Here is a 27,905-nt window from a genome sequence, read left to right as displayed (position 1 = left end):
GTGACAATAGAGAGTTCAACACTTACTTCATAGGGAGCTCAGCCTGACCTAGGGCTGTAACTCCCATCTGCGCGGGGCTCCAGCCTCAACTTTCTCCTGAGCCGCAGACGCATCCCTCAAACTGCCTGCCTGAGCGCTCTTCTTGGATGTTTCAAACAAGCCCCAAACCAAGCCCCTGACTATGTTCCTCTTGCCAGGGTTTCTCGTGGAAATAAATAGCATCAGCATCTGCCCACGTTCAAGCTAAAACCCTAGATTCCGTGATTCCTTTTCTCTCACCGCCACATCCAGTCCACCATCAAGCCCTGCAGACACTACTTCCAAAATGTACTTCAAACTCGTCCATTTCTCTCCATCCTCACTAATCCGCGGCCCCATCACCTCTGCCTCCCTCCAGTTTATTTTCCCCAGAGCAGCCAAGTAATATTTTTAAAATGTAAGTCAAGTAGGGGAGGCTGTGCATGCATGGGTGCAGAGGGTATACGAGAAAGCTCTGTATCATCCACTTAATTTTGCTGTGAATCTAAAACTGCTTTAAAAAATAAAGTTTTGGGAATTCCCTGTGGTCCAGGGGTTAGGACTGTGCTTTCACTGTCAAGGGCGCAGGTTGGACCCCTGGTCAGGGAACTAAGATCCCGCAAGCCATGCAGTGTGGCCAAAAAAAATTTTTTTAATTAAAAAAATAAAGTTTATTAAAAAATAATAAATTAGACCATATCACTCATTCCCCCTTTTAAAACCCTTGAAAGGGGACTTCCCTGGTGGCGCAGTGGTTTAGAACCCGCCTGCCAGTGCTAGGGGACAGGGGTTCGAGCCCTGGTCTGGGAAGATCCCACATGCCACGGAGCAACTAAGTCTGTGCGCCACAACTACCAAGCCTGCGCTCTAGAGCCTGTGAGCCACAACTACTGAGCCTGTGTGCTGCCACTACTGAAGCCCGCATGCCTAGAGCCTGTGCTCTGATACAAGAGAAGCCACTGCAATGAGAAGCTCGCGCACCGCAACGAAGACCCAACGCAGCCAAATAAATTAATTTATTTTAAATTTTAAATAAAAATAAAACCCTTCAAAGACTTCCCATCACTCTTAGGATAAAATCCAGGTTCCAAAGCGTTGGCTAATCTGGCCCTGCCTATCTCATCCTCCACCTTGTTCACTAAACATTTTCCTCTGATAGGCTCATGTCTTTTCTGCGTCAGGGCCTTTGCATTAATTTTTTTTTTCATGTGCCTGGAACTCTCTTCCCTAATCCCAACACTTGGCTGTCTTCTTCTCATCCTTCAGGTCACAGCATAAACTGTGACACACCTCCCAGCAGTGTCTTCCTGGTGGCCTAATTCTAGATTATCCCCTTACAGCCTCCTATTCTACACACCACACCAATCTGTGCATTTCCTTCATGGCTTTGATTACATCTGTTATTATCATGTATATCTGTTGACTTATTTCATCACTTCCTTTACTAGACTGTAAGTGGTGTGAGGGCAGGGAGTGTCTTATTCACCACCGAATAAGTGTCTTCCCAGCACCTTTTATAGCACCTTGGCGCACAGAAAGTGCTCACTAAATGCTTGTTGAGGAAATAAATGAACAGGCATATTTTATTGTAAACCACCTGAACTATTTTTATTTGTTTATGTATGTATTTATTTATTTATTGGCTGCACAGCCCGGCTTATGAGATCTTAGTTCCCTGACCAGGGATCGAACCCAGTCTCTCTGCAGTGGAAGTCCAGAGTCCTAAGCACTGGAGTGCCAGGGAATTTCCCACCTGAACTATTTTTAGAAGACACACAGAGTTGCTAAGGAGCGCTGTGGTGATCATTCCGTCCACCCTGCCTTCCCCACCACATGGTCGGAGGAAGGTACTCCATAAATGTCCGTGAAGTTAATTCAAACAGGGAATCCCTGGAACTTTGAGAACGGATTTAGTATCATGGAAGTTGAGGTTGAAAGAGAGCGTTGTGTAACAGTGCTGTCTGCTAGAACTTTCTGTGACGACAGATCTGTACTGAGAAAAAAAAGCATTTTAGAAAGATCTTTCTGGCTTTCTTCTTTCATTCAGTCAGCTCTTTACTGGCCACTTACCAGATGCCAGGTACAGTTTTAGATGCTTAGAATACAGCAGTGAAGAAGCCAGCCAAGAACCCGAGCTTATATACATTAAAAACAAGAAAATATCAGGTACTGATAAATACTACAGTGAAAATAAAGGCAGGGTTAGGACAGAATGACTGGGAGGCTATTTTGCTTGTGGGGTGCTTCGTGAAAAGTGGATGGGAGGGGGGCAATTTTGGAGGATGCAGGTGAGAAATGCTGAGAGCATGAAACAGGTAAGCACAGCAGAGTGCATATCACCACAGCCAGATATACTGGAGCCCTTTCCCGAGACAGGGGACCCTGGAGAGTTCCAGGTGGCAGCTGGGCATCACAGATCTGGAGCTCAGGAGGGTGGTCTGGGCTAGCGGCATAGCCTGGGGAGTCATCTGTGTTTGGGTTGTTTATTGGTTTCCTAGGGCTGCTGTAACAAAGTGTCACAAACTTGGTGCTGAAAACTACAGAAGCTTATTCTTACAGTTCTATAGGATAGAAGTCTGAAATCAAGATGTTGGCAGGGCTGCCCTCTCTTCCAAGTCTTGAAAAGAGGATCCTTCCTTGCCTCTTTCAGCTTCTGGTAGCCCAGGCACTCCTTGGATTGCAGCTATAGCACTTGCGTCTCTGCCCTGTCATCGCATGGCATTGTCCCTATGTGTCTGTCTTTACATGGTAGTTTCCTCTTATAAGGACACCCGTCATATGGATTAGGGCCCAGCCCAATGACTTCATCTTGATTTCATTTCATCTGCAAGGACCTTATTTCCAAATAAGGTCACATTCACAGGTACCAGGGGTTGGGGTTTCAACGTATATTTTGGGGGACACAATTCTACCTGTAACAGGTCATAGCTGAAGCAGTGGAAGTGGACAAATTCCCCAAAGGTGACAGAGTCAGAACAGAAGAACTGGGGACTCTAGCAAATAAAAGCTTGAGGAGCCCACGAAGAAGTCTGAGAAGGAGATGGTCTCCAGTTACATCTGTCACATAGACAGAGGTGGAGGAACAAGGGTAAAAAAAGGGTCCATTGAACTAAGTGACAGGGCAGATGTCAGTGTCTTTCCTCATGCCCCTCCCCCCTCCCAAGGGAAGAAGCAGAGCCTGGGTGATGGAAACAGTCTTTTAAGAAATGTAGTTTCAAAGGCTGGTATATATAGGATGGATAAACAACAAGGTCCTACTGTAGAGCACAAAGAACTATATTCACTATCCTGTGATAAACCATAATGGAAAAGAATATGAAAAAGAATGTATACAAGTCACTTTTCTGTACAGCAGTAATTAACACAACATCGTAATTCAACTATACTTCAATAAAAAATAAATTAAAAAAAATTAGTTTCGAAGGAAAAGCCTGACATATGGAAAGTACTAGAGGGAATGTGGGGGTCAAAGGATTGTTGGGGAAGATGGGAAAGTATAGTCCCAGCACAGTGGAAGGAGGTTGGCGACTTAGAAGATGGGCTCTGGGGGACATCCCTGGTGGTCCAGTGGCTAAGTCTCTGAGCTCCCAACGCAGGGGGCCCGGGTTCGATCCCTGGTCAGGGAACTAGATCCCACATGCCGTAGCTAAGAGTTCACATGCCACAACGAAGATCCCACGTGCCACAACGAAGACCCGGCACAGCCAAAATAAATAAATAAGTAAATATTAAAAAAGAAAGAAGATGGCCTCTGGAGTTGGGCTGGTCTGCACTGGATTCTCAGCTTGGCTTGTTCAAGAGCTGTGTGACTTTAGGATGGTTGCTTAACTTCACTATTCCTCTGTTTTGTTATCTGGAAAATGGGGATAATTATACTAGTATCCACTTCTCAGGGCTGCTGGAAGGAGTAAATGACTGAAGACATTTAAAGTGTTTAACACAGCATGTGGCACATACTTAGTGCTCAATAAATATTGACTGTTACTGCAATTAGGTTAAAAAAAATACAAGGAGGAGGTTTCAAGAAGGAGGCAGTAAGTAATATCAGATATAGTAGGTAGGACAGGACGTAGAGGGCAGAGAAAAGGTCAAGGATTTGGCGGAGTGCTAGCAGAACCTGGAAAAGGAGAGGGCAGAGCTAACAGTAGCTAAAGAGCAAATGGGGCAAGAGAGGGAGGGGCTGTAGGTATGGAGCACTCTCTTGGTAGCAGCTGAGAAATAAGAGAGCAGGTATTAGCAGACAGAAGAAGCAATAGACCTTGATTTGGGCAGCAAGGAGAAAGTTAGAGGCGGAAGTCGCTGGTAGTGTTTGGTACTAAGGGTAAAGCGAGGCAACAGCATCTTGTAAATCTTTCACATATCTCAGTTTGATACCATAAACCTTCACCTTTGCTGTGCTGAGCGTGGGCATCCAGGGGAAACTGTTCTACAAAGGAGGAATGGGCACTAAGGAATGATTGTGGGTAAGTGGCGACATACCTCAGCATGGGAGGGGGAAAAAGAGGAGCCTGGATGAGGACTTACGTTTCAGAAGCCTGAGAAGCAATTGGCTAGAGGATGTCTGGCTCAGAGTCTGCTAGAAGGTGGGAAAGACTCAGGGCTGGAGACACACAGGTTTAAGAGCGATCAGTAGCAGATGGTCACCAAAACCAGGGGAATGGATAAAATTACCTATAGAAGGGGGGTGACAGGAGAAGACAGTCCAGGAAAGATTGAGGCTGGTGGAGAACAAGCCACAGAAGGAGAGGTATCAGGGCATGGGGGAAGGTGAAGCTGTGGAAGCTTTGGCAGGACCACTTCTGCAGATGGAGTTGAAAGAGAACCCAAAACCAGGCCCCAAATGTCTCAGTTAAGAAGAGGGTGTGGACCATTGGTGAAGCCATCTCAGTGGAGTGGTGGGGACAGAAACCAGGTTTGGGTTGGTGGGGTGTGAAAGAAAGATGAGGAAGTAGAGACAGTAGAGACTTTCTTCAGGAAGTTTTGTGTTAATTTGATGGAGAGGTGTAGAGCAAGAGTTAGGAGGTAGGGGTTTTGTTTTATTTATTTATTTATTTTTAACAGTGAACAAGATAGGCCAGATTGCAGGTGGGCAGGAAATGACAGAAAGAGAGGGACAGTAAGAGGAGGAAGGCTTTTCACAAGAATGCCTGGAGCCCTTGTTATCTATAGTACTTAAAAATATTTAAATAGGGACTTCCCTGGCAGTCCAGTGGTTAAGAATTTGGGCTTCCACTGCAGGGGGCACGGGTTCGATCCCTGGTGGGAGAACTAAGATCCCGTATGCCTTGTGGGGTGTGTGTGAGTGTGTGTGTGTGTGTGTGTGTGTGTGTGTGTGTGTGTGTGAAATTAAATAACCAGAAAATTACATGCACAAACCCTTCAACTGAACAGGGATATTAATTGCAAATCTCTGTGGCATCTGCTACTTCTTATCCATGGGGATAGAGAGTATGTAATTGTTGTATGTCTAAGTATTGTTTCATGTCTCGGTGCTGTCGGCCAAATGTACTTTTCCTGCAGCACCCTTGATCTCCTGACATATTTTTAATTTTACTACAAATAGGGCTCACCCTTTCTGTTAGCTTCCTCTCTCTCACCTTCTAACCTTACAGTTAACCAGTCCACACCTGAGCTCCCTCTGTACCTTCCACGCGATTCTTTGGTTGCCGGGGTCACACTGTGAGTTACCTTGCTTGCCTCCCCCCAGCCTTGGTCTCATGCTTCTCGAATTCCTTGAGCTCAGGGCTGGATATAGGTAAGTTGGTCCTTAATAGTCTAAAAGAGGGTGGTCATTTCTTTATCCTTCACGGCCTCGCCTTGATTTAGTTGTTTTCGCATCTTTTCTCTTTTTCTGGTGCCCGATGCCCCGGGAAACAGAATCTTCAACTGCGAAAGGGTGGGAGCGGTGGGGCTAGCGGGGTAGCGGTGGAAGGACAGAGAGGAAGCCGGGGCGGGCGGCCTCCCGAAGCGGCCGGCAGAGGGCGCGCCGGCACCGGGATTGGCAGCGGCCGCCGTCTGGAAAGCGGACGCTGGCCTGGCGGGGGACTTCGGGGCTGCGGAAGCGCACGTGGGGCCGGGCAGAGCCTGGGGGCACGTGTGCTGCCCGGGGGCGTGCTGTCCCTGCTAAAAATACGCGTCCTGCCCGGGTCGGGGAGACGGCCCTCGGCGGGAGCGGCTTCTGGAGCCGCATCTTTCTGGGAGAGAGAGAGCGTCTCCCGGGCCGGACACCTGGACTCCCGAGAAACCCGGGGCAAGCCTCGCACAGGGCCTCAGTTTTTTCATCTGTGGAATGGGGACCATTCATTTGCTCAAGCAATATTGCGTGCCAGTGTTATGCCAGGCACTGTTCCAGGAGTCAGGCATAACTACACGGATTTTGCTGTGGAGTTCACGGCTTAAGAGTTTCGGAGTGGGCAGGAATAGTATAAATAAGCAATTTCATATTTCAAAAAATGCCATGAGAAAAGTAAAGAAGTGATAGTGAGGAGTGAAATGTAAGCTGATACTTGAAGCCAAGTCACCCTGAGAGACATGGAGGCAGACGAAACTGCCTTGAGTCCGAAGAGCCTGGCCAGTTGGATAAAAGGAAGAAGGCGGAGGGAGCAGCCAGGGAGAGGGCGAGGAGCTGGAGACGGAGGCCCCACCTAGCCGGAGACCAAAGCGCCCAGCACTGTGGACCCTGAAACTGATCTCGGGTGGAAAACATCAGAACAGCGGTGGTTTGTGCGGAGGTTGGACCTGCCCGGAAGGGGCTCGAGGGAACCTCCCAGAGCGAGGGAAAAACACCTTGGTTAAGGTGTTGATTACATGGATGAACAGTTTATCAAAACTCAGCGAAGAGTTGTGCATTTTGCTGTATGTAAATTATACCTCAAAAACAAACTGAAGTGTGAGAGTCCTCGGCTTGTGAGAGCAACCGTGAGCTGGGAAAGTCTGGCTGGCCGCGCGGGCTGATCCCGCAGGCCAGGGTGTGTGGGTCATCCTCTAGGGAGAGGGTCGGGCGGGCTAGGAGAAAGCAACCACACCTGGCGCTGTGCGGGCAAGCGTGGCCTCGAGAGTGGAAGCGAGCGGTACCGCTCACAGCCGGGACCGAGGCTGCGGGCTCAGGCCCCCCGCCCGGGTCGTCAGAGGCAACCTTAGAGCTGCGCCCCCCGCCCCGCCCCGCCCTTCGTGCAGAGGCCAGGTGGCGGTTGGGGCGCGACCAGCCCGTTTGATTTCCCGCGGCCGGTGGAAAGGGGCGGGGGGAAGGGAAAGAGGCCGTCGGCCAATGGGTTGGGCTGTGGTGGGTCACGTGACGGCAACGGGGCGGGGCCCAGGTGTACTTACAAGGCTGCGGGCGGGGGCCTCGGCCTCCTTGCCAAGTTCAGGAGGCGGGGCCGGCGTGCTGGCCTGGGGGGGGTAGCTTCGCTAGGATTGGCCTGTGGCCGGGAGGCGGGGCCTGCGCGCGCCGCGGCTGCGGGCTCCGATTGGCTTCAGCTCAGGGCCCGCTGCCGGCGTGCAGGCGAGGCTCGGGGCGCGAGGACCAAGCCTGGCAGTGGGTTCGCGAGCCAGGGGGAGGGGCCGGGCCGGTGGCGGCGGAGGAGGAGGAGGTGGCGGCGGGGGCCGGTACTGGGCCCGGCGGGATGAGCGAGGCGGAGGCGGCAGTGGTGGCGACAGCGGCCCCCGCGGCCACGGTGCCCGCGACGGCGGCAGGGGTGGTAGCGGTGGTGGTTCCGGTGCCCGCAGGGGAGTCGCAGAAAGCAGGCAGCGGGGCGGGCGGAGTCGGAGCCGCAGCCTCCTCGGGCCCCGCTGCTGGGACCCCCTCGGCGCCGGGCCCCCGCACCCCTGGCAACCCAGCGACGGCGGCCTCGGGGACCCCCGCGCCCCCGGCCCGGAGTCAGGCGGACAAGCCGGTGCTGGGTGAGGGGCGGGGCGCGCGCCAGGGCTGCTCTAAGGGGGTCGGCGGGCTGGGGGAGGGGCATCGTGGACCCCGGTGGGGTCCGGAAAGCCGAAGGCCGGTTTGGCTCGAGACTCAAAGGACTAGCTAGGCTGAGGCCAGCGGACCGAAGTGGGTTCCCCTGGTGGGAAATCCTGCAGTTCTTGGGCGGGAGGGCGTGGTTAGTCTGGTAGGGTCTGGCCACGCCCCCGGGGCGGGAGACTTTTGGCCTTGATGACTCGAGTTAGTGTTAGGTAAATCTCTGGGACCAGGAAGCAAGTGCACTAGTGACCCTTACACGGGGAGGGCTAGAGAGACCCTCAGTTATGACCTGAGGGCGGAAGTTCGTGGACCAGGTGAGTACCCGGTTCTAGGTGAAGGGCCTTGATTTGTAGGATGTGAGGAACGTGCCTTAGAATCGGAAGTTTTGAAAGCCTGAGCCCCCCTGTATGGGCGCTTCCATTTACGTAGTGGAACTGGGGTAAGAATGCCTTGAAGCTACTGGGTGAAACTTGGTTGGCGTGAAGTTAAGCTTAATAGGTAATAGGGAGGTAGACTAGATTTTGGAGTGTCTCAAAACTGAGTCGAACTCCATCTCTTTCCCCATCTTACTGTCCCCACTGCATCCCTGCCTGGCAGCAATCCAAGTCCTGGGCACTGTCAAATGGTTCAACGTGCGGAATGGTTACGGATTCATCAACAGGTATCTGAGGAACCCAGGGAGGGGGTGGAATGGGTGCCTTCCAAACTGGCCTGTGGGACTGGACACCTTTCCAGCCTCATCCCTACCCCTACCAAGGCACATGGTTGCAATGTCCAGCTGACGCTGATTGAAAGTCTTTAACCACAGCACAGATGTGGGCAAGACGAAGCCGCCTCCACATCTTCAAGGGCAGCAGAGGGTTAATGATCTAAGAAGTTGGCAAACCTGGTTCTGACCCTCCCAAGCCTGTCTGGGTCACCTTCTGGTTTAGTTTGCCGCCGCCTTTGTGGCAGAATGTACCTGCTCTCTGTGCCTCCGGGCTGGAATCCTCACTCATTTCCTGTTTAGGGCAGCACACTTAGCACTCTCATAACTCATCTCCCTAACGGAGCTGTTAGCTCGTTGAATCAATCCCCCACCTGATGGGACTGCGTCCGGTGGGGGTTGGGGAAGGGAGGCGCCAGCACAGCCCGAGGCTGCTGCTTTCCTTCAGTTCCGCAGCCCCTCCCACCCACCCACCCACCCCCGCCCCCGCACTGGGCGGGGCGTAGTGGCGGATTCTGAGCGGAGCCAGGTCTCTCCCAGAGGGCCTTCCCCAGCCCAGGCACCCTGCCGAGCCCAGACCTCCTGGGAGGTCCCAGTTCCCTCTTAGCAGGCTGACCTTTGTGCAGATCTAAGTGCTTTAAAGCTAGAACACTTGTTCTAGGGAAGGGTCCCTCTCTAATTCTGGAAATGAGGACTCCTGGGAGGTTCTGAGGGAAGACCTCACCCCTCCCCCATTGGGGTGCTAGGATAAACTGGGGTGATAGGCAAGGTCGTGACAGATCGAATGTTCTCTCTCATCCTTGATTTCTTGGTGTGTTGAGAGGGGGCCTGGGGTTCACCTCCAGGCTGAGAACACAGTTTTGTGGCTGTTTGGAGCAAGTTCTTGACCCATTTTCCCCTCCTCAAACGTGTTCTGCACCTCAACTCCCGTCCCCACTTTCTCCCTCCTTGACTATAGAAAGAGGGAAACCGAGTGGAATTTTCCACCCGTGATGTGGGTTGGGGAAGAGGGGTTGTTGGCTGGGGACAGTTATACCCAGCACCACCAGGTTCTAAGGTGCCCTGGGGTAGAGGGTGGAGTGCTCAGCAGGTGAAATCTGGCCCAGCTCCTTCAAGGTGCCTTTGCCTCCCCCCACAGCCCTTTCCTCGTGAAGCCCAGGTTTTTCATGGAGGTTTTAGGGATATTTGCTTCATACCAGCTTCAGGGGGCCCCCGCTGGCTCTTGTCTCACTCCCTGGGCCCTGTTTCACCCCAAGCTGCCGTGGAAGGTGGAGAGGATGGGGCCACAAGTCTTAGGAATGGTAGCTAGGGAGGCTTCAGTGGAGGTGAGCGCCTTACCAAAGTCACCCCCTAACAACCCATCCTGTCCTGCAGGAATGACACCAAGGAGGATGTCTTTGTTCACCAGGTAAGAGCTAGGTTGACTTTCTGAGGGGAGGAACCCGCCCTCTTTGATGGCTTTTGCCCTTATCCTTAGCAGCACAGATCATGTTTCTCCAGCTTTCATCTCCTACCCGGAAATAGTTCCCCCATCCACCCGCCTCAGGTGCCTGTATTAACTGCATTGGCCCCACTTGTGTTGGGTTGTCTCTGTAAGAAACGTACCTGTTGCCCTCTGGGCATGGCACGCTCACTACCTACTGGGACCTGTGAACACCCTTAGAATGAATTACAGGCGGTGTCCAAGGGAAAGGACACAGGCTTGCGCTACTTGGGTGCAGTGGTTCTCAAAGTGTGGTCCCTGCAACAGCAGCATCACCTGACATCCAAATTCTCAGGCCCACCTCAGTCCTAGCGAATCAATCAGGCTTGGGGGAGGGACCAGCAGCCTGTTTTTACAAGCTCTCCAGGTGTTTGTGATGCACGCACAGTTTGAGAACCACTGCTTTGGTGGAGAGCGCTCTCAGTGGGATTGAGGTAAGAAGCACAGTACGTTTTACCCACTTTGCAACTTAAGACTCTCTCAGCTTTTTGTTTTGCTTTTGAGTTCATGTTTCTTGCTTCCCTTCTTGAAATCCTTGAGGGGTGGGGGAGGAGGGAGTGTGTTCTGGGGACCATGGTGAACTGCACAGTTGTTTGAAAGCCGCTAGTCTGTGGCTTTTCCCCCGCTAAACTTTGACTGCCTTCTCCTTGCTCCACCCTCCAGCCCCAGCCCACAAGTATTCAATAAAATTTTGAAAAGAATGAAATTGGGTGGTGGACCCAGCAGGGGCGCGAGAGACTCCCGGCTGGCTGTCCTCACCTTTCTCCTGGCCTTTCCCTAACCAGACAGCTATTAAAAGAAACAACCCGAGGAAGTTTCTGCGCAGCGTTGGAGATGGGGAGACTGTGGAGTTCGATGTCGTGGAAGGAGAGAAGGTTCGAGGGCTGCGGTGGGATGGAGAGCCCACCAAGCCGTGGGAGGGTGGCCTGGAAGTCCCCTGAGGCTCTGGCCTCCTCAGGCCAGCTCCTCCTCTGGCCGAGCAGCCCAGGCTGTAGGACCAGGACTGTGTACTCACGCAGACCTTGTCATCCTTAACGTTCTGGCCACTCTAAGGGATGTCCTAAAGAACGTGTCGCTGTCACCAGTCAGCAGTATCTGGGTTTCTTTGTATAGTTCACCAAATACTCCCATGCCTGTTCTCCACGCGGGGCCCGTGCCCACATTCTCCTCTCAGAATCAGCCCTCCCGGAGACAGACACCTACTGCCAACCCTCTTTCTCCCTCCCCACCCCACCTCCAGGCTAAACCTCAAGAGGGTCCAGTGGCAGCTATTTCAAAAGGACCAGTTGCAGATGTGGTCCCTCCTAGAAGGGTCCAAACACCTGCCACTCTTTCTCTGGGGAGGGTGGAAAGAAGTAGAAGTTATAGGACCTGGAGGAAAGCTGGAAAGGGGCATTTAGCTGGAAGGATGGGAAGACAATGATTCAGGCAAGACTGGGAAGGTTGCGCACTGGTTTTTGGAGCAGGTTCTCACCCGTTCCTCCCCACCTCCCCCCGCAGGGCGCAGAAGCTGCTAATGTAACTGGGCCCGGCGGGGTGCCAGTGAAGGGCAGCCGCTATGCCCCCAACCGACGTAGGTTCCGCCGATTCATCCCCCGGCCCCGCCCAGCTGCCCCGCCACCCATGGTGGCAGAGGCTCCATCGGGCCGGACAGAACTAGGCAGCGAAGGGGAGCGTGCTGAAGACTCCGGGCAGCGGCCCAGACGACGGCGCCCACCACCCTTCTTCTACCGACGGCGCTTTGTGCGAGGCCCTCGGCCCCCCACCCAGCAGCCGCCCATAGAGGTGAGGGGAACTGGGAACGTGGGAACCAGCTGCGAGAGTTGGTGAGGCTGGAGACCAGAGTCCCCAGACGAAGCAGAATGGTGGCCTGGGAAGAGCTGCAGACACCTGGACAGCTGGTGCCACCCGGCTCACCCGGGCCTTTGTGTGTTCCCAGGGCACTGATGGGGCAGATCCCAAAGAGAGAGCCCCGTTGGAGGGGGACCAACAGCAGGGAGATGAGCGGGTACCCCCACCCAGATTCCGGCCCAGGTACCGAAGGTAAGACTCCCTGTCCTGGGCTCTGTCTTCCCCTTTGCCAGCCAGTATGGGGACAGGAGGATGGGAAGGGGATGGCCCTGAAGCCAGTAGTCATGAGGGCTGGGTAGCTGAGCAATTACTGCTGAGGTGCCCAGGGGTTAGCAGGCACTGCTGGGATGGGGTGGGGACGGAGAGGCAGCCTGGTCCACCTCTGCTGGGTGGCCCTGGGAGGGAGGGACGTGGTCCGCACAGGGCTCCTGTCCCTTCAGGGTCCCTACTTTTCTCCCCAGGCCTTTCCACCCCAGGCCACCCCAGCAGCCCACCACAGAAAGTGGGGATGGCGAGACCAAGCCCAGCCAAGGCCCCACTGACGGTTCCCGGCCTGAGCCCCAGCGCTCACGAAACCGCCCCTACTTCCAGCGGAGACGTCAGCAGCCCCCTGGACCCGGGCGGCCCACAGCCCCAGAGGTGAGGACCTTGGACTGTTCGTGTGTGGCAGGGGAGAATGAAGGAAAAGGCTGTGGCCAACTTGCCTGTCTCCCTTCTTCCCCCACTTCTGTCTTCTTTTCCTTTCCCTTCCCTCTCTTTGTCCCCCTTCTCCTGGCCTTGCTCCCACCCACCCTGTTTCACGCAGCCTGACACCCAAGAGACAGTGCTGCTGGGTCCACGCCTGGCGGGCACCCCAACCCACCAGGAAACCCCAGCAGAGGCGGTCGAGCCCACGTCACCCCCTGCAGACTCCCTCTCAGCTCTGCTGGGAGCCCCAGCACCAGCCTGTGGATGTGAACTGGGGGAGGAACGGGAAGAGAAAAGGTGGGAGGAGGTTGAAGTTGGGGGCTCCAAAGGACAAGAGGGTCTCAGTCGGCCACCCTTGTTCTCTCTAGACCTCGGCCCCCATCAACAGTGGGGACCCCCCAACTGGCATACCGGAGTGATTCCAACTCGAAGGACACCCAGAGCCACCATCTGGTGAGTGGCAGGCCCAGGACAGGTACCAAGAGGGTGGGGATGGGGCTGGGTGGTGATAAGCTGCTGGTCGTGATTTTTCGGTCTCTCTTCCTCTCAGGTATCTGCCAGTTTTTCCAACTGACCTGGATCCTACCCAGCAGCTCCCTCCCCGCTTTCCCACAATTCATGACATCGAAACACCAGCTTTTCCCCTTTTTCCTGGAGACTCAGGAGGGCCAAAGCAACAGCCTTTGGCTTTTTTTTCTCTCCCTGACCAAGGGTTAAAGGAAGGGATCCATCCTTATAGTTCAGAGTCACCAACTCCCTCCCCTAAATCAGGCTGAGAAGGAACCAGCCAGCTCTTACCTCCTCCTGGTTGTTTTTCTTTCCCCTCCCAGTTTATTTTTTGTTTCCCCACTACCCCCTACCTCTGAAGCCATTTTATGAACCGTCATGTGCCACCTGAGCCTCCAGTAAAAACAAAAACAGGCTTTCCTGTTGTCTTGGTCTCTGCCTCTTTTCTGTTCAGAGCCTCGCTCGTAACTTACTGTAGAGGGGGTGGCGGCAGGGCCTGCGCTCAGATCCTGTGCCCACGTTTCTAGCTGTACAGCTCTGCAGAAGTGCCTTCATCCCTGTGAAGTTGACTTTTCCCATCTGTGAAACGGGGCTAATGCCTCGCTGGCAGAATGAGTGTTTCCTGAAGTGCCGAGAGCAGCGTCTGGCACCTGCAGCGTCACCTTACCGAGCATTTACTACCGTTAAGGAAAGCAGTGACTACAACTCTTGAGGTGGCGGGGGGGTGAGTGAGTGACAGCATCCAGAGGGGGCCTCGAGCTGAGGCAGGATGGAGAGGAGATGGGGGTTGGGGTGGCTATGGTCCCTGCCTCAGCCCATCCCGGAGTGTCTTCGCATGACAGGACGCTCATCTCATACAGTAACTTTATATACGGATCTATATATATATACATTTAGTACAACAGACCTTCAGTTTCTTCTCCCTGCCCCTTCTTTTCCAAACATATACAAAAATATCTGAAGGCTCCTCCCAGCCCAGTGTTCACAGGCAGCCTTTCAAATCCCTCTTTCCCTTAGTTGGTCAAAAGCCTTTGGGTACAACACCCTCCCGGGATGGGAGAGGAGGAAAGAGCTGGGGCCCCCATCTGGCAGCCTTGGGGAGCAGCTGGGGTGGGTCCCGGAACCCTGAGTCTAGAGAGGTGCCTGCTGTCCCTTCCTCTCCCCACGTGTGGACGTGTGTTCCCTCTCACCCCAGAAGCCCGAGCAAGAGGACTGAGCCTGCAGTGAGAGAGGTGAGGTTAGACCTTGGGAGGGGTGCGTCCTTTGCCCTGGAGGGGACAAGACAGACCCCCCCCCTTTCACCCAGAGTCTGTGGCAAGAATTCAGAGAAAGTGCCAGAGTGGGAGGAGTCCAAGGTGGCAGGAACTAGATATCTCTTCTCCAGTCCTGCTCTTGGCTTCAGTTCACGCCCACCGGAAAGTCAGTCTTAGAGCCTCTCCTCCCTATAATCCCCCTACTCTGGCTGGGGCGGAAGTATCCTGGAGCTGGGGCGGGGTGCGGGTGGGCTACAGAGGAAGGAGGGGATGAGAAGGGAGAATGGCCCACCCCACGGCCACAGCCTAACCACAACACAAATAATCCAAGAGTCACACGAGGGGAATGAGGGGGGTGCTCAGACCACCCTTCCCTCCAGCTTCCCAATTCCACCAGGCTGCAGGGGGTTTCTCCACCCTGGAAGTAATGGGGAAGAGAGGGTTAAAGTGCTGCAGAGGAAAGGAGGGGGTCTCTGGGCGGGTTGAAGAACTGGCTCTCCCGCCCCTGCTTGGCCCCTCAGTCATTCTCATCTGGCCCTAAGTACTCAAGCTCTGTGCTGGGTTTCACCTCCTGCTCTAAAAGAGAGGGTGTCCGGCGGAAGGCGGCTGAGATCTGGTCAAACGTCCGGCCGCGGGTTTCAGGCACTTTTAAGAAGGTGAAGATGAAGAAGCCAAGCAGGAGGACCGCGAATAGAAGGAAGACGTAGGGACCCATAGCATCCTGGGACAAGTGGAGAAAGAGGTGTTGACAGAGGGGAGGGAACGGGTGGCCTCCGGCAAGCCAGGGACGAAAGCCTTCACAGGGATACTGCACAGAGCAGGTGGCTCCTTTGCGGGGCAATGGAAATTACCAGGAGAATTTAGTGAGAAAAGAATTCTCTGAACCCCAACTCTCCTGGTTTCTCCCTCTCTTACCATCCTGAGTCACTGAAGTCAGAGTGGATTCCCGGCCATTTGCAGTATTAATATGAAGTTTGTAATATTACTCCTAGTCTAAGTAAGTTATGCCACTAGTTTGTTCTGAAGAAACCTCTGTTGTTATCCAATCTAGGTCAGTTCCCTTCTTTGATTCTGGTGGAACAGGTGGTCTTCAGGACCCACGTGGTCCACCAAAGTGACCCCTAGACCAGCACTCTATGGGCAGGGGAAAGGGGGAAATGCTGACTGGAAAGCAACTGGGCTAGTTGTGAGTGTGAGTTGCCATCCTATGGCTGACCATGTGGGAGATGGGGACCGGGCAGGGGACCTACCGCAACATACTGGAAACCCATGCCAATGATGAAGTTGCACGTCCAGTTGGAGAAACCAGCCACAGCCATGGCTGCTGGGCGGGGTCCCTGGCTGAAGAGCTCGGCCACGATGAACCAGGGGATGGGGCCAGGGCCAATCTCAAAGAAGGCCACAAAGCCAAAGATGGCCACGATGGAGACATAGCTCATGGCTGGAACCCGCTCCTGGGGGCCAGGCAGGGAGGGTGGAGAATTCAGGTTAGGTCTTTCTGGATCTTCCTTTGCCCTCAACCCAGCAAACTGGCATCTACCCCTACCAGCTGCTCACGGGGGGCTGGCCACCCTTGGTTAGAATAGGTCCTCGAGCATTTGACATTCAGCTGGCCACCCTTTGCCAATTCAGGGCAGAGGGAACATGTGGTCTCCCAGCTCTTACGACTGTGGATTCCCACTTGGTTCTAGAGCTGGGTCCTTAGGAATTATTGGTCCTGAGGCTTGACAGGGGCTCTCCTCCCTGGCTGCCAGGATTGTGCTACAGCTTCCACCCAGAGGAGGAAGTGCAGCCTGGGTCCCTCGGCAGCACGGTCCTGGCATACGGCCTGGCCTCAGGATCAAAGGCATGTATGTTGAGGCATGGCCCTGGCTGCCCACAGAGCCCCTTGGGGCAGTTCCCCTGGGTTGGGCCACAGGTCCCCTTCCCTCTCCCTAGGCCTCACCAGCAGAAGCAGAGCCACGGTCATCAAGATGGCACAGCCACACATGCCTGCCAGGCCTAGGAGTTGGAGGGTCCGGCGCCCAGCCCGTTCCACCAAGAACACCTGAGGGGAGAGTCAGGGCTTGCAAGGGGCCTTTAAGGCTTGGGAAGTGGGAGGGGTTAGGTGGGTGGGGCCAACCAAGAGCTGGATCTCCAGGAAGCCCAGGGTTGTGAAACCAATGGTGGGGGCCCTTCCAGAGGTAAGTAGTTACCGAGACCAAGGTGAAGACCATGTTGACCACACCGGCTCCGATGGTGGCGTAGGCTGGTTGCCCTACCCCCGCCGTCTCGAAGATGCTGGTTGAATAATAGAAAACCTAGAGGTGGGCGAGAAGAAAAGGGGATGGCAGGGATGTGTCCCTCCCTCCCTTGCAGCCACTCCAAGCTGGACTGACCCTGAATTTTAACGGAGGGGGCTTGCTCCCTTCTTCCCTCCTCTCAGGCTCTTCCCTGACCCTTGCCCTTCCTGGAGGCTGCTGCATACGTACTGCGTTGATGCCCGACAGCTGCTGGCTCAGCTGCAGCACAATTGCAATGACGAGGGGTTGCCGATGGATGTGGCTGCCCAGGAGCTGGAGCAGGGACAGTGGCCGCTCATGCTCCAGCTTCCGCTTCTCCTCCTTCAGCTCAGCCAGCTCTTCAGACACGTCGGCCCAGCCTGTCAGGCGCTTCAAACCTGGAGGTGAGTAGGGTCAGGTCTGAGAGGGCAGGGAGGGGGCCTGGGAGGAGGACAGGCACCAGCAAGACGGCGTGGGAGCTCACTCTTTCTGGCGGGCCCCTCCAGGTTCCGGATGATGTACAGGTAGCGGGGGCTTTCTGGGCAGAAGGGCAGCAGGACCAGCTGCAGGAGGGCAGGCAGCATAGTGATGCCCAGGAGTAGTGGCCATAGGGTAGCAGTGCCCAGTATGGACTCCAAGCCCAGCACCTGTGGCAGAAGGGTGGGAGGGAGGGCAGGCCGTTCAGCCTGTCCCCAGAGCCCCACCCCAACCCCCTTCCCAGCCTCCCATGAGGCCAGGTCCAGTCACCTGGGCAATCAGGATGCCAGTGACGATGGCCAGTTGGTTGAGTGTCCCCAAGGCGCCCCGCAGGTGAGTGGGGGCGATCTCCCCCACGTACATGGGCACCAGCCCCGACGTCAGCCCTGGGCAGAGGGAAGGAGAGAGCTTCTGAGGGCAGCTGCCCACTCTGACCCCCAAGCCCAGGGAGAGTGAAGGAGAGCAAGGCACTGGGCGGGACCACAGTGCCCGCGGGTACCTGAGTAGGCGCCAATGAGGAACCGTCCAAGAATGAGCAACTCGTAGGAGGCAGCCGCCTTGGCCAGGCCCATGAGGGCGCCTCCTAGCACTGCCAGGGCATTGTTGAACAGCATTGCCCTCTTCCTGGCAGGCAAAGAGTGGGGCTGTGAGAGTTAGGGCATTGGTACTCTGGCTCCCTTCCTGTTTTCCCTTGCCCTCCAGCCTCATACCTTCCCAACCACTGAGAGATGACTCCAATCAGGAAGGAGGAGATCATGCCGCCCACAGAGAAGATGGCCACGGAGAGAGCCCAGAGCATGGTGAGGGTGCCTGGTGGGATGGAGCCGGGTCCCTCAGGCCCCTGCCTCCCCAGCCACGTCTCATTGTAGCTCTGTTCAATCACCTGGGGGACAGCACAGGAGTTATTCCCTGCAGACTCCTCCCTCTCTGCTCACTCCTGACACCCCCTGCCTTGTCTGGGCCCCCCACTCTGCCGGCTGTAGCCCCTCACCTTCTGGGGGGCATTGATGACCCCGATGTTGTAGCCAAACTGCAGGGAGCCGAGCACAGCGGAGAATACGGCGAGGACCAGGGTCCCAGTGACTCGTTGCTGGGGGTGCTCCCCATCCTGGGCAGGCGGAAGCAGAGAGGAGGCATATCACATGGAATCATGGCATCTTTCCTTCCTCAAGGGGCCCAGGCCCAGCAGGAGCCTTGAGATGCTGGGTTCCATCCAACATGTTGGGCGAGGCAAAGTGGGCCATATTAGGAGTCACTTGAAGATCTCAACGTAAACAAGAGCAGGAAGAACCCGAGAGTACCAGGGCATGGAGAAGAAACTGATGTTTGAGTCCAGCAGGCAGAGAAATGTTTGAGGACCTGGGTCTCACAATTCCTCTGTGACCTTGGGACAGGCTTGGGCTTAAAAGACCTGAGTTCAGATTTGTGTGACCTTGGGTAAGTCGCTGCCCCACTCTGAACTGGGGAGATAGGGGTGATGTTGCCTAATTTGCCTACCTGTCCGTGAAAGTGTGAAAATCAAAATCAAACGTTAACAGTGTCCCCAACAGTGCTGGTTTTATAAAGTGACAAGTGCATCATCGTCATCACCGTCTGTCCTCTCCCCTCCCATCTGGGGGTTCTCTCCGCGGGCTCCTGGAAGCCCCCAACAGGCTCAAGAAAGCCATTTCCCAAAAGGACATCGGGGTCATTCCTCCTGGCCTATGGCCTTCTCTGTCTCCGCCCCGGCCTCCCTTCCCCCTCTAAGCTGCGACGAAGGGCAGGGGGCCATGCTGGCTTTTGCCTAGGAGAGCCTTGCCCAGGGGATGGGGGCGGGAAGGTGGTATGAGGTGCGGTAGCGGTGGTGCCTGATCGCTGGCGGCACAGACTGTCTCCAAACGGAAACCTGAGCTGGGGGAGGAAGGGCTGACACTCCCCTCTACCCCTCCACCAACCGTGGGGCGAGGGAAAGTTCAGCGTCCTGGAGGACTGACAAGAGTGGGGGTGGGGGTGGGCCTACGGAGAACCTCCGGTCCTCGAAAAGTTGCGGGCGAGCTAGGACAGCTGCTGAAGGGCAAGACCCGCCTGGATCTGCTTTCTTGAGGGCAGAGTGTCCACGATCCCGGCGCAACTCGCCGCCAACTAGAGAAGGGGGCGAACCCTGGACTCGCAGAATCCAGCCGCTGTCCTAGCCCCCGAATAATCCCCCAGACGCACTCTGCCTCTTGGAGGGACTGGAATCCGACAGTCACGGGTTGTCCAGCCCGGGTATAAATAGCCAGTCCCCCACCCCCACCCCCTGCGTCTGCGCAAGGACCGCCCCCTAGCTGACCCCAACCGCGACCCCAGCCCGAGAAAAGCGGGACCCGTGTCCGCGTCCCGCCCCCGCATGCCAAACCCTACTTCGGAGCCGATCTGTTGGAAGCCCGACGGCATCTTGTCTTAGGAACTGGAGATGCACGAGCTGCCGTAGATGAGAGGGAGGCGACTGGGGGTCTGCGGCCCTAGCCTTGGCGGGCAGAGGGAGCGGGGGCGATGGGGGTCGCGGAGCTTTGTGCGGAGGGCGAGCCTGGTGGGACCCACAGCCACAAGCCGAGGAGCCAGAGAGCAGCTCCCGGGGATCTGGCTGAGCCTGGCCGGCGGGGGAAAGACCCGAAGAGCAGCCCCGGCGGTTCCCCAGGGCCACGCCTTTCACAGCACCCATTGGCCGGGAGCCCGCACACCCCAGAAGGCCACGCCCCTCCCTGAGGCTGAGAGTTTGGCACCTGCTGTAGGGTAGGCCAGCGAGGCCACGCCCGTCAGCGAGCCGGGCGAGACACGCCCCGCGGGTTCCCGCCGGCCTACGTCCCGGAAGTTTTGAAAAGGGGGTCCTGGGACCCCTGGAGACCAAGTTCCCCTCAGTGTGAGGACTCCGCCCCCCGGCCAAGGTTCGGGGCTGAAGAAGCGACTTCAAAGCCCTTAGCGGCGGCTCGGGACGGCGGGGTCCGAGAGGAAGGGACGGACCAGGTACACTTGCCCGGGAGACAACTCGGGCGGCCCAAAACTGCGCGAGCCGGCGCGCGGGGTGGGTGCGGAGCAATGGCCTGGAGTAACCCACAGTGGTTATTTTTAGCTCCCACATTGGGAGACGCCAAATGTCAGGTCCCGGGTGTCCCGGCCGGTCCCGGGCGGGGGAGGGCAGGGAGACGGAGCCTTAAAGGATCCGCGACACGCTTCCCACGCGGAGATGGCCTTGGGCACAGGAAATTCCGTTCCTAGCGGGTCGGGTGTCTGGCCTTGGTGGTCCTCTTTCCATGCATCCCTGCTCTGGGCACTGTCTATCTGGCCCTGCCCCTACACCGGTTCCCCACGTTGGTTCCTGGAGGCGGCCCGAGGGACAGGTGGTCACACCAACCACGTCACCAGTCCTGAGCCCCCAGAGCCGCCAAAAATGTGCTAGCCGCGTGGACGACTAGGACACGCTTTCTAGAGGTCGCTCTGGGTTTGAATCCCCAGCTAAATCCTGCCCAGCGAGGAGGGCGCGACCTAGGGGTGGCGAGTCCCCAGAGCAGCGGAACACTCGGAGTACAGAGAGCGCGCGTCTGGGAAAAGGGGACTCAGAAGCGCGGGGCTTTAGTGCCACCTGGAGGGAGAACGCGGATCCGCAGCGGATCGGGCCAGGGTGGTCTCCGGCCCACTGTCCCCGTCATTCTACCTCTCTAAGGCTTCCATTACTTCCAGCCCAGGCCTCTTTCTGGAGCTCCAGATCCGACTGTTCAGCTGCCGCGTGGGTGGGCAGCTCACATGGTAAGAGTGTCCAGACCTGCTCCTCCTGCTAACTTCCTCATCCCAGTGAATGGTCCTATTAGCCATCCTGTCACTCCTATCAGAAGGAGGAAGTCATGCTTGATTTCTCCCCTCCTGCACCCGCCCCCACCCCTTTATCCAGTTAGTTATCAACATTGGAGTTTTGACCTCCTAAACTCTCATAGTCATCTGATTTTCTCCACCTGTACTGTTGCCACTCTGGTCCAGACCACCATCACCCTGACTGGTCTCCCTGCTCCTCCTCTTCCCCAACAGGGAGGGCAGAGTACCACACAAAACAGTCCAACCTCTCACTCACGCTCCCCCCAGAAGTCTTTGTTGCCTACTGTCAAGTTCAAACCCCTTTCAGAGTGAACAAAACCTCCTGCCTTTCCTCTTCTATCTTTGCCTCACTTTCTGTCCTCTCCCTTGAGTTTTAGTCAATTCCTAACTACTTTTTTTTTTTTTTTTTTTTTTTTGCGGTACGCGGGACTCTCACTTTTGTGGCCCCTCCCATTGTGGAGAACAGGCTCCGGACACGCAGGCTCAGCGGCCATGGCTCACGGGCCCAGCCACTCCGCGGCATGTGGGATCTTCCCGGACCGAGGCACGAACCCGTGTCCCCCGCATTGGCAGGCGAACTCTCAACCACTGCGCCACCAGGGAAGCCCCCTTAACCACTTCTTGTACCTAGAACACACTGTGCTGTTTCACTCCTTGGTGCCTTTGCCATGCTAATCCTTCAGTCTGCAATACCAGAGGACTCCTATTCATCCTCCAAAAAAAGCTCACCCTCTCTGTGACACCTTCCTTGGCTTTCCTCCAGAAATCCGTGTGTCCCCAGGACTTCCCTGGTGGCACAGTGGTTAAGAATCTGCCTGCCGCTGCAGGGGACAAGTGTTCGAGCCCTGGTCCGGAAGATCCCACATGCCGCGGAGCAACTAAGCCTGTGCGCCACAACTGCTGACCCGCGTGCCACAACTACTGAAGCCCGCGCGCCTAGAGCCCATGCTCTGCAACAAGAGAAGCTCCCGCTCGCCACAACTAGAGAAAGCCTGCGTGCAGCAATGAAGACCCAACACAGCCAAAAATAAATAAGTAAATTTATTTTTAAAAAAAAGTCCATGTGTCTCCAATATAGTGTATTGTCATAGTTTCTTCTCTGCACCTTAACCTTGAGGACAGATGAGCATCTTGTTTACCTCTGTATCCCCAGCACCCAGCCTAGGGGTGGGCACTCAGTAAATGTTTGTTGAACGAATGGAATGAGGGTCTGCTCCTGATGGCCAAGAATGCGGATTAGGGAGCAATCACAAAGCGGGGAAACCTTTGGTGAATGGCTCCACATATCTGACCAAGTAGATGTAGATGGAGAACTAAGGTCTGCTGGTTGAGGAGAACCAATCATTTATGAGCAGAAAGGAGCAGAAGCGATTGATGGAAGCGGAGAGGGACCAATCAGGAAGGTAAAAGGAAAGCCAGGGATGCTGGAATACCACAAAGGGAGGAGGGCAGGGAGAGAGGAAAAGCCAAGAAGAGTGCCAAGAGGAAAAAAGGGAGTTGGGGGGAGGCACAGATTGGGGGCAGATGATAAGTCAGTGTAGCAGGTGGAGTGCAGGGCTGGGGTCTGTCCTGGCACTCAGGGCACGGCACATTCCTGATCTCATTCAGATGCTGTGTTCTGACGCTTCCAGGAGTTTAAACCCCAGAGAAAGTGGAATCAAGGAAAGCAAATCGGAGCTAGATACAGGAGATAGAGTAAAGTGTATGGAGAGAGTGATGGAGGAGTAGAAGAGACAACAGGAATAAGGAGAGACAGTTGGGAGGGAGGAAGAAAAATGGCTGGGACGGTGGGAGAAAGAGGTCGATTGAGAGAGGATGGAAAAGGAAGGAGAGAGACACAGGACACAAGTGGGTACTTCACACTGGAGCCTGTGTGTGTTGATTTGCCTAGAAATTAATCTTTGGCCCATTTGATCTCAGAACCAGTTGTAGCCCTTCCTAAGCTCTGCCCTATGTCATGGGGAGTTGATCCCTGTGGGCTTTTGTTTTCAAGCTCCTGTGTTCACTGCCTTCTGGCCTGGTGCAGCCCACAGTAGGTAAGAGATTGGAGGGCAGGAGAAAGCCAGAATATTTCTTCCCTCTCTCTGCGTCCAGCTCCTACTCTACAGGCCCACTTTGCTTCCAGCTTCTGGAGGGAAAGCTTGGACCCCTGAGCTCCAGCAATGCCATCTCCTCCCTTTGTCCCGTCACTGTTTTTGTCAATATATGAGAGTCTCAGGTACAGAGGATTGAATTAATGACACAGTTCTTGGTACATGATCCTCACTGATCTCTATCTTATCTTGTTTTTATTTAAAAAGTTATTCTCTTTTATTTCCACACCCATTTCTCATTTGTCCTCCCTCAAAAGACAACCATTCCAATGTATTTAATGCTCACCTGCAAAACATGACATTTTTTGTGTGCACACATTTTTAATTTATGTAAATAGCAACTGGTTACCTATTTCAATCTGATCTTACTTATTTTCAGTAAGCACTATGTTTTAAAAACCCATTCAGGGAATTCCCTGGCGGTCTGGTGGTCAGGACTCTGAGCTTCCATTGCAGGGGGCATGCGTTCGATCCCTGGTCAGGGAACTAAGGTCCCACAAGCCGCAGGGCGCAGCCAAAAAAATAAAAACCCCCTTCATGTTCTATGATTATCAAAGTTATTGTTGTATAATTAATCTATTGCATTATTTATTTATTGCATAATTTATTGTTGCATTATACTCCACAATGTCAGTCATCCCCTTGATAAGCACCCATGTCACCTCCACTTCCCAACCACAACAAATAACGTGGCAGTGAACATTTTCATACAAGGCTCTTTATGGGGGATATGTCTCTGCCTCTGCCTAGGTCTTTGTCTTTATTTCTATCTATCTCCACCGAGCAGAATTGCTGAGTCATAGGGTATACTTACACCTAATTTGACTAAGAGTTACCAGCTTGCTCATAAGAATGACAATCACAGTCTCCAGTTCCATCAGCAGTTTGGGAGGGTTCCACTACCACCATACCCTCTCAGGCAGCATCCACCCAGAGCAGGATAGTTAAGGGTATGCATAGTTAAGAGCCCAAACTGCCTGAGGTGAGTCCCAGCTTTGATATTTACTAACTTCAAGCCGCCGTTGGGAAAGTTACCTAAGCTCTTTGTGCCTTGTTTACCTCATCTGTAAAATGAGAAGTGAGATAATAATAGTATCTACATCTTAGGGTTTTAATGAAGGTGAATAATGTAATAGTCACATCGTGCTTAAAATAGAATTGAATACAGTTAATTGTTTTTGTTTTTTTAAAACAGCTCTATTGAGATATAATCGACAAACAATAAACTGCACATATTTAAAATGTACAATTTGGGGACTTCCTTGGTGGCACAGTGGTTAAGAATCCGCCTGCCAATGCAGGGGACACGGGTTCGAGCCCTGGTCTGGGAAGATCCCACATGCCGCGGAGCAACTAAGCCCGTGCGCCACAACTACTGAGGCTGCGAGCCACAACTACTGAAGCCTGCACGCCTGGAGCCCATGTTCCACAACAAGAGAAGCCACCGCAATGAGAAGCCTGCGAACTGCAATGAGAAGCCCGCGCACTGCAATGAGAAGCCCACGAACCTCCACAAAGAGTAGCCCCTGCTCACCACAACTAGAGAAAGCCCACACGCAGCAATGAAGACGCAACACAGCAAAAAAAAGAAAAAAGAAAAAAAAATTTTTTTATGAAATAAAATGTACAATTTGGTAAGTCAAAAGATTTTTTTAATTGATGTATAACTGACATGTAACATTAATTTCTGGTGTATAACATAATGATTCTATATTTGTATATATTGCGAAATGATTACCACAGTAAGTCAGGTTAACATCCATAATCTGATAAGTTTTGACATATGTATACACCCATGAAACTCTCCCCAGAATCAAAATAATGAACACATCCATCACCTGCAGTGTTTCCTTGTACCTCTTTGTAATTCGTCTCTTCAGCCTCTAGGCAACCACTGATCTGATTTCGGTCATTATGGGCCAGTTTGCATTTTTTAGAATTTTATGCAAATGAAATCATACAGGGCGTACTCTTTTTGTCTGGGTTTCTTTTACTTACTGTAATTATTTTGAGATTCATGTATGTTGTTGCGTGTATTACGAGTTCATTCATTTTTGTTGGGAAATATCATTGATTTGATTATCCATAGTAATTAGTTTGATTATCCATTCACCTGTTGATGGATATCTGGGTTATTTCCAGTTTGGGGCCATTACAAATAAAGCTGCCAGGAACATTCACGTACAAGTCTTTGTAAGGACATGTATGCTTTTATTTCTCTTGGAAAATACCTAGGAGTAGAACGGCTGGATTATATGATAGGTGTGTGTGTAACTTTTTTTTTTTTTTTGGTGAGTAAACCAGGCTTTTACTGCTCACAAGGTCATTTCTGAGTTGCAAACAATTTTTCCCTATATTTCCCCTACTCAGTCTGGGCTGCCACAATCAGACAGACAGAAAGTGCCAGGACACTTTTTTCTTGCATCTGTAGTGGAAACCTTAGCAGCAGACAGTAGTGTGTAATTTTTTATGAATCGGCCAAACTGTTTTCCAAAGTGGTTGTCCCATTTTACATTCCCACCAGCAATGTCTGAAAGTTCCAGTTCTTCCACACCCTCACCAACACTTAAGATGGTCAGTCTTTTAAAATTCAGAATGGGCTATATGAGATTTTAATCAAATGACAATTTGCTTCGATTTCTAATATGTGTCAGTTCAGTAGGTGAAAGGTGATATCTTACTGCAGTTTTCTGTGATTACTTAACGGCTTGGAGCATCCCTTTAAACACTTGTTAGCACTTTGACCGTCTTTTTTCTGCAGATTCCCTCCTTGTATTCTCTGCCCATTTTCTCTTGGAATATTTTTCTTGTTGATGGGCAAGACATTTAAACAAATAATATCAGTTCTTTGTCAGATTTGGACATTGCAAATATTTTCTCTTGTTGTATCGGCTGCCTATTAATTTTTCTTCGGTGAACTTCATTTGATAGAAATCCTTAAATTTGGTGTAATCAGAATGACCAATTTTCCCTTTAGGGTTTGTGATTTTGAAATTTTGCATATGTTCTTTTCCATCTCTGCATCACAAATTCACCTTTTCTTCCAATAACTTTATAGTTTTACTCTTGATATTTAGCTCTTTTTAATCCATCTAGAGTTCATCCTTGTTTTGGGTGTTAGGGATCCAATTTATTTTCCTCATATTGAGCCACATTTACCACATGTCCGATTCTGACATATACAAGTGTCTGTCTCTGGTATTCTGTTCCATTGGTGTATCTGTCCTTGCACTAATACTATACAGTTATTGTTGCTGGATGCTTTGTAGCAAGTTTAAATTTCTGGAAGGGCAAGATCCCTCTTGTTACTCTTACCACTCAGCGTCAACTTTTTTTTTTAATTAATTGATTTATTTATTTAGGCTGTGCTGGGTCTTAGTTGCAGCACGTGGGATCTTCATTGTGGCATGTTTAGTGAGGGATCCTTAGTTGTGGCATGTGCACTTCTTAGTTGTGGCACGTGAACTCTTAGTTGCAGCGTGCATGTGGGATCTAGTTCCCCGAGCAGGGATCGAACTTGGGAGCGTGGAGTCCTACCCACTGGACCACCGGAGAAATCTTCCCTCTCAGTGTCAACTTAACCATTTGTGTTTTTTTGTTCTTTTTCTTATTGCTCCAAACAAATTTGAGGGTAAACTTATCAAGATCTTTCAAAAACCCTCCCCCAAAACAAAAAACAACCACCAGATGAATTTTTATGGGTAATATATCAAATCGTAAGTTATTCTGGGGACAAGTGATATCTTTATAATGTTAAGTCATCCCATTTAAGAGCATGGACTATCTCTCTGTTTATTCAAGTCATCTTCTATGTTTTTTAGTAGAATTAAATTTTTTCTTCCACTGAGGTCTTATGAATACTTGGTTTCCTAGATGCTTCATAATTTTTGTCAGTGATGCAAACTGAGTGTTTTTTTTTGTTTGTTTTTTTGTGATACACGGGCCTCTCACTGTCGTGGCCTCTCCCGTTGCAGAGCACAGGCTCCAGACGCGCAGGCTCAGCGGCCATGGCCCACGGACCCAGCCGCTATGCGGCATGTGGGATCTTCCCGGACTGTGGCACGAACCCGTGTCCCCTGCATCGGCAGGCGGACTCTCAACCACTGCGCTACCAGGGAAGCCCGTAATGTATTACTCTTTAAAAACATTTTTTACATTTGGTTAAGTAATATTTTATTAATGATGTTTGCATCTGTATTTATAAATGAAATGGGCCTATAATACTTATATTACCCTTAACTGATTTCAGAGGCAAGAGTAACGTAGCCTCAGAAAATGAGTTGGTCACTTTTTCACTCCTTCTCCAGATCTGTATCTCAAAATGCACTCCAGGCTGAACCATAGGAGATTATCTGGACCAGCATCCTGTTTCCCAAGCAGGCAAAATATTATCGTTCCTATTTTATAGATGAGGCAATTGAGGCCCAAGAATAAATTCCTGAATGGGGTGGAATTGGAACCTGGAATATTTTAACTGCCTTGGGTGCATAACTTCTTGGTCTGACCAGTAAAATAATCACCAGTGACCTGTATAATAATGAGTTTTTGAGTTATAATACATAATATTAAAATAACATTGCAAGTTTCCAGAGTTCACTTATTTATCAGTTTTTTTCAGAACTCAAAACATATTTTCCCATAGAAATAAACAAGTTGGTAGGGTTTCCACATCAGGTTGCCTACCTCATATGGTGTAGGTCCCCTAACCTGATCCAATATTCCAACCAAATTTGATCTTTCAAATTCTTCCACTGTAACTTCTGGACTCAACATCTGTCATCACC

General features: G+C 52.6%; 2 protein-coding genes across 2 annotated transcripts; one reads left to right on the top strand and one right to left on the bottom strand.

Moving 5' to 3' along the window:
* Positions 1-7,640: 7,640 nt before the first annotated feature.
* Positions 7,641-13,347, top strand: YBX2 (Y-box binding protein 2; the record flags this gene model as incomplete). The annotated part of the gene is made up of 9 exons (XM_082860004.1): positions 7,641-7,917; positions 8,573-8,636; positions 10,056-10,089; positions 10,950-11,039; positions 11,665-11,949; positions 12,104-12,207; positions 12,477-12,654; positions 13,071-13,155; positions 13,253-13,347. The coding sequence occupies 8 exons, from the start codon at positions 7,641-7,643 to the stop codon at positions 13,119-13,121; spliced, it is 1,083 nt and encodes a 360-aa protein (XP_082716130.1). The 3' UTR covers positions 13,122-13,155; positions 13,253-13,347.
* A 1,511-nt stretch (positions 13,348-14,858) lies between these two features.
* On the bottom strand, positions 14,859-19,641 carry SLC2A4 (solute carrier family 2 member 4). Its single transcript, XM_082859866.1, has 11 exons — positions 19,583-19,641; positions 18,192-18,308; positions 17,911-18,083; positions 17,700-17,824; positions 17,471-17,586; positions 17,208-17,370; positions 16,934-17,121; positions 16,658-16,762; positions 16,408-16,509; positions 15,713-15,916; positions 14,859-15,183 (listed from the first exon to the last, which is right to left on the bottom strand). Exons 1-11 carry the CDS (start codon positions 19,613-19,615, stop codon positions 14,980-14,982), a joined length of 1,530 nt encoding a protein of 509 aa, XP_082715992.1. The 5' UTR covers positions 19,616-19,641; the 3' UTR covers positions 14,859-14,979.
* Between the last annotated feature and the right edge of the window lie 8,264 nt (positions 19,642-27,905).

The sequence above is a fragment of the Leucopleurus acutus genome (assembly GCF_964270905.1).
Source record: "Leucopleurus acutus genome assembly, chromosome: 19".
In the NCBI taxonomy this organism is placed as follows: domain Eukaryota; kingdom Metazoa; phylum Chordata; class Mammalia; order Artiodactyla; family Delphinidae; genus Leucopleurus; species Leucopleurus acutus.
The sequence above is the reverse complement of the archived record's forward strand: the minus strand, read 5'-3'. Positions and strand labels throughout refer to the sequence as shown.

What these genes read in the sequence shown, in the direction of transcription:
- SLC2A4 (XM_082859866.1), bottom strand. Translation starts at nt 19,615, where the DNA reads ATGCCGTCGGGCTTCCAACAGATCGGCTCCGAA. An exon ending in TCATCAATGCCCCCCAGAAG is followed by an intron (nt 18,084 to 18,191) that starts GTGAGGGGCTAC and finishes GCTGTCCCCCAG; the next exon opens with GTGATTGAACAGAGCTACAA. An exon ending in ATCTCTCAGTGGTTGGGAAG is followed by an intron (nt 17,825 to 17,910) that starts GTATGAGGCTGG and finishes TTTGCCTGCCAG; the next exon opens with GAAGAGGGCAATGCTGTTCA.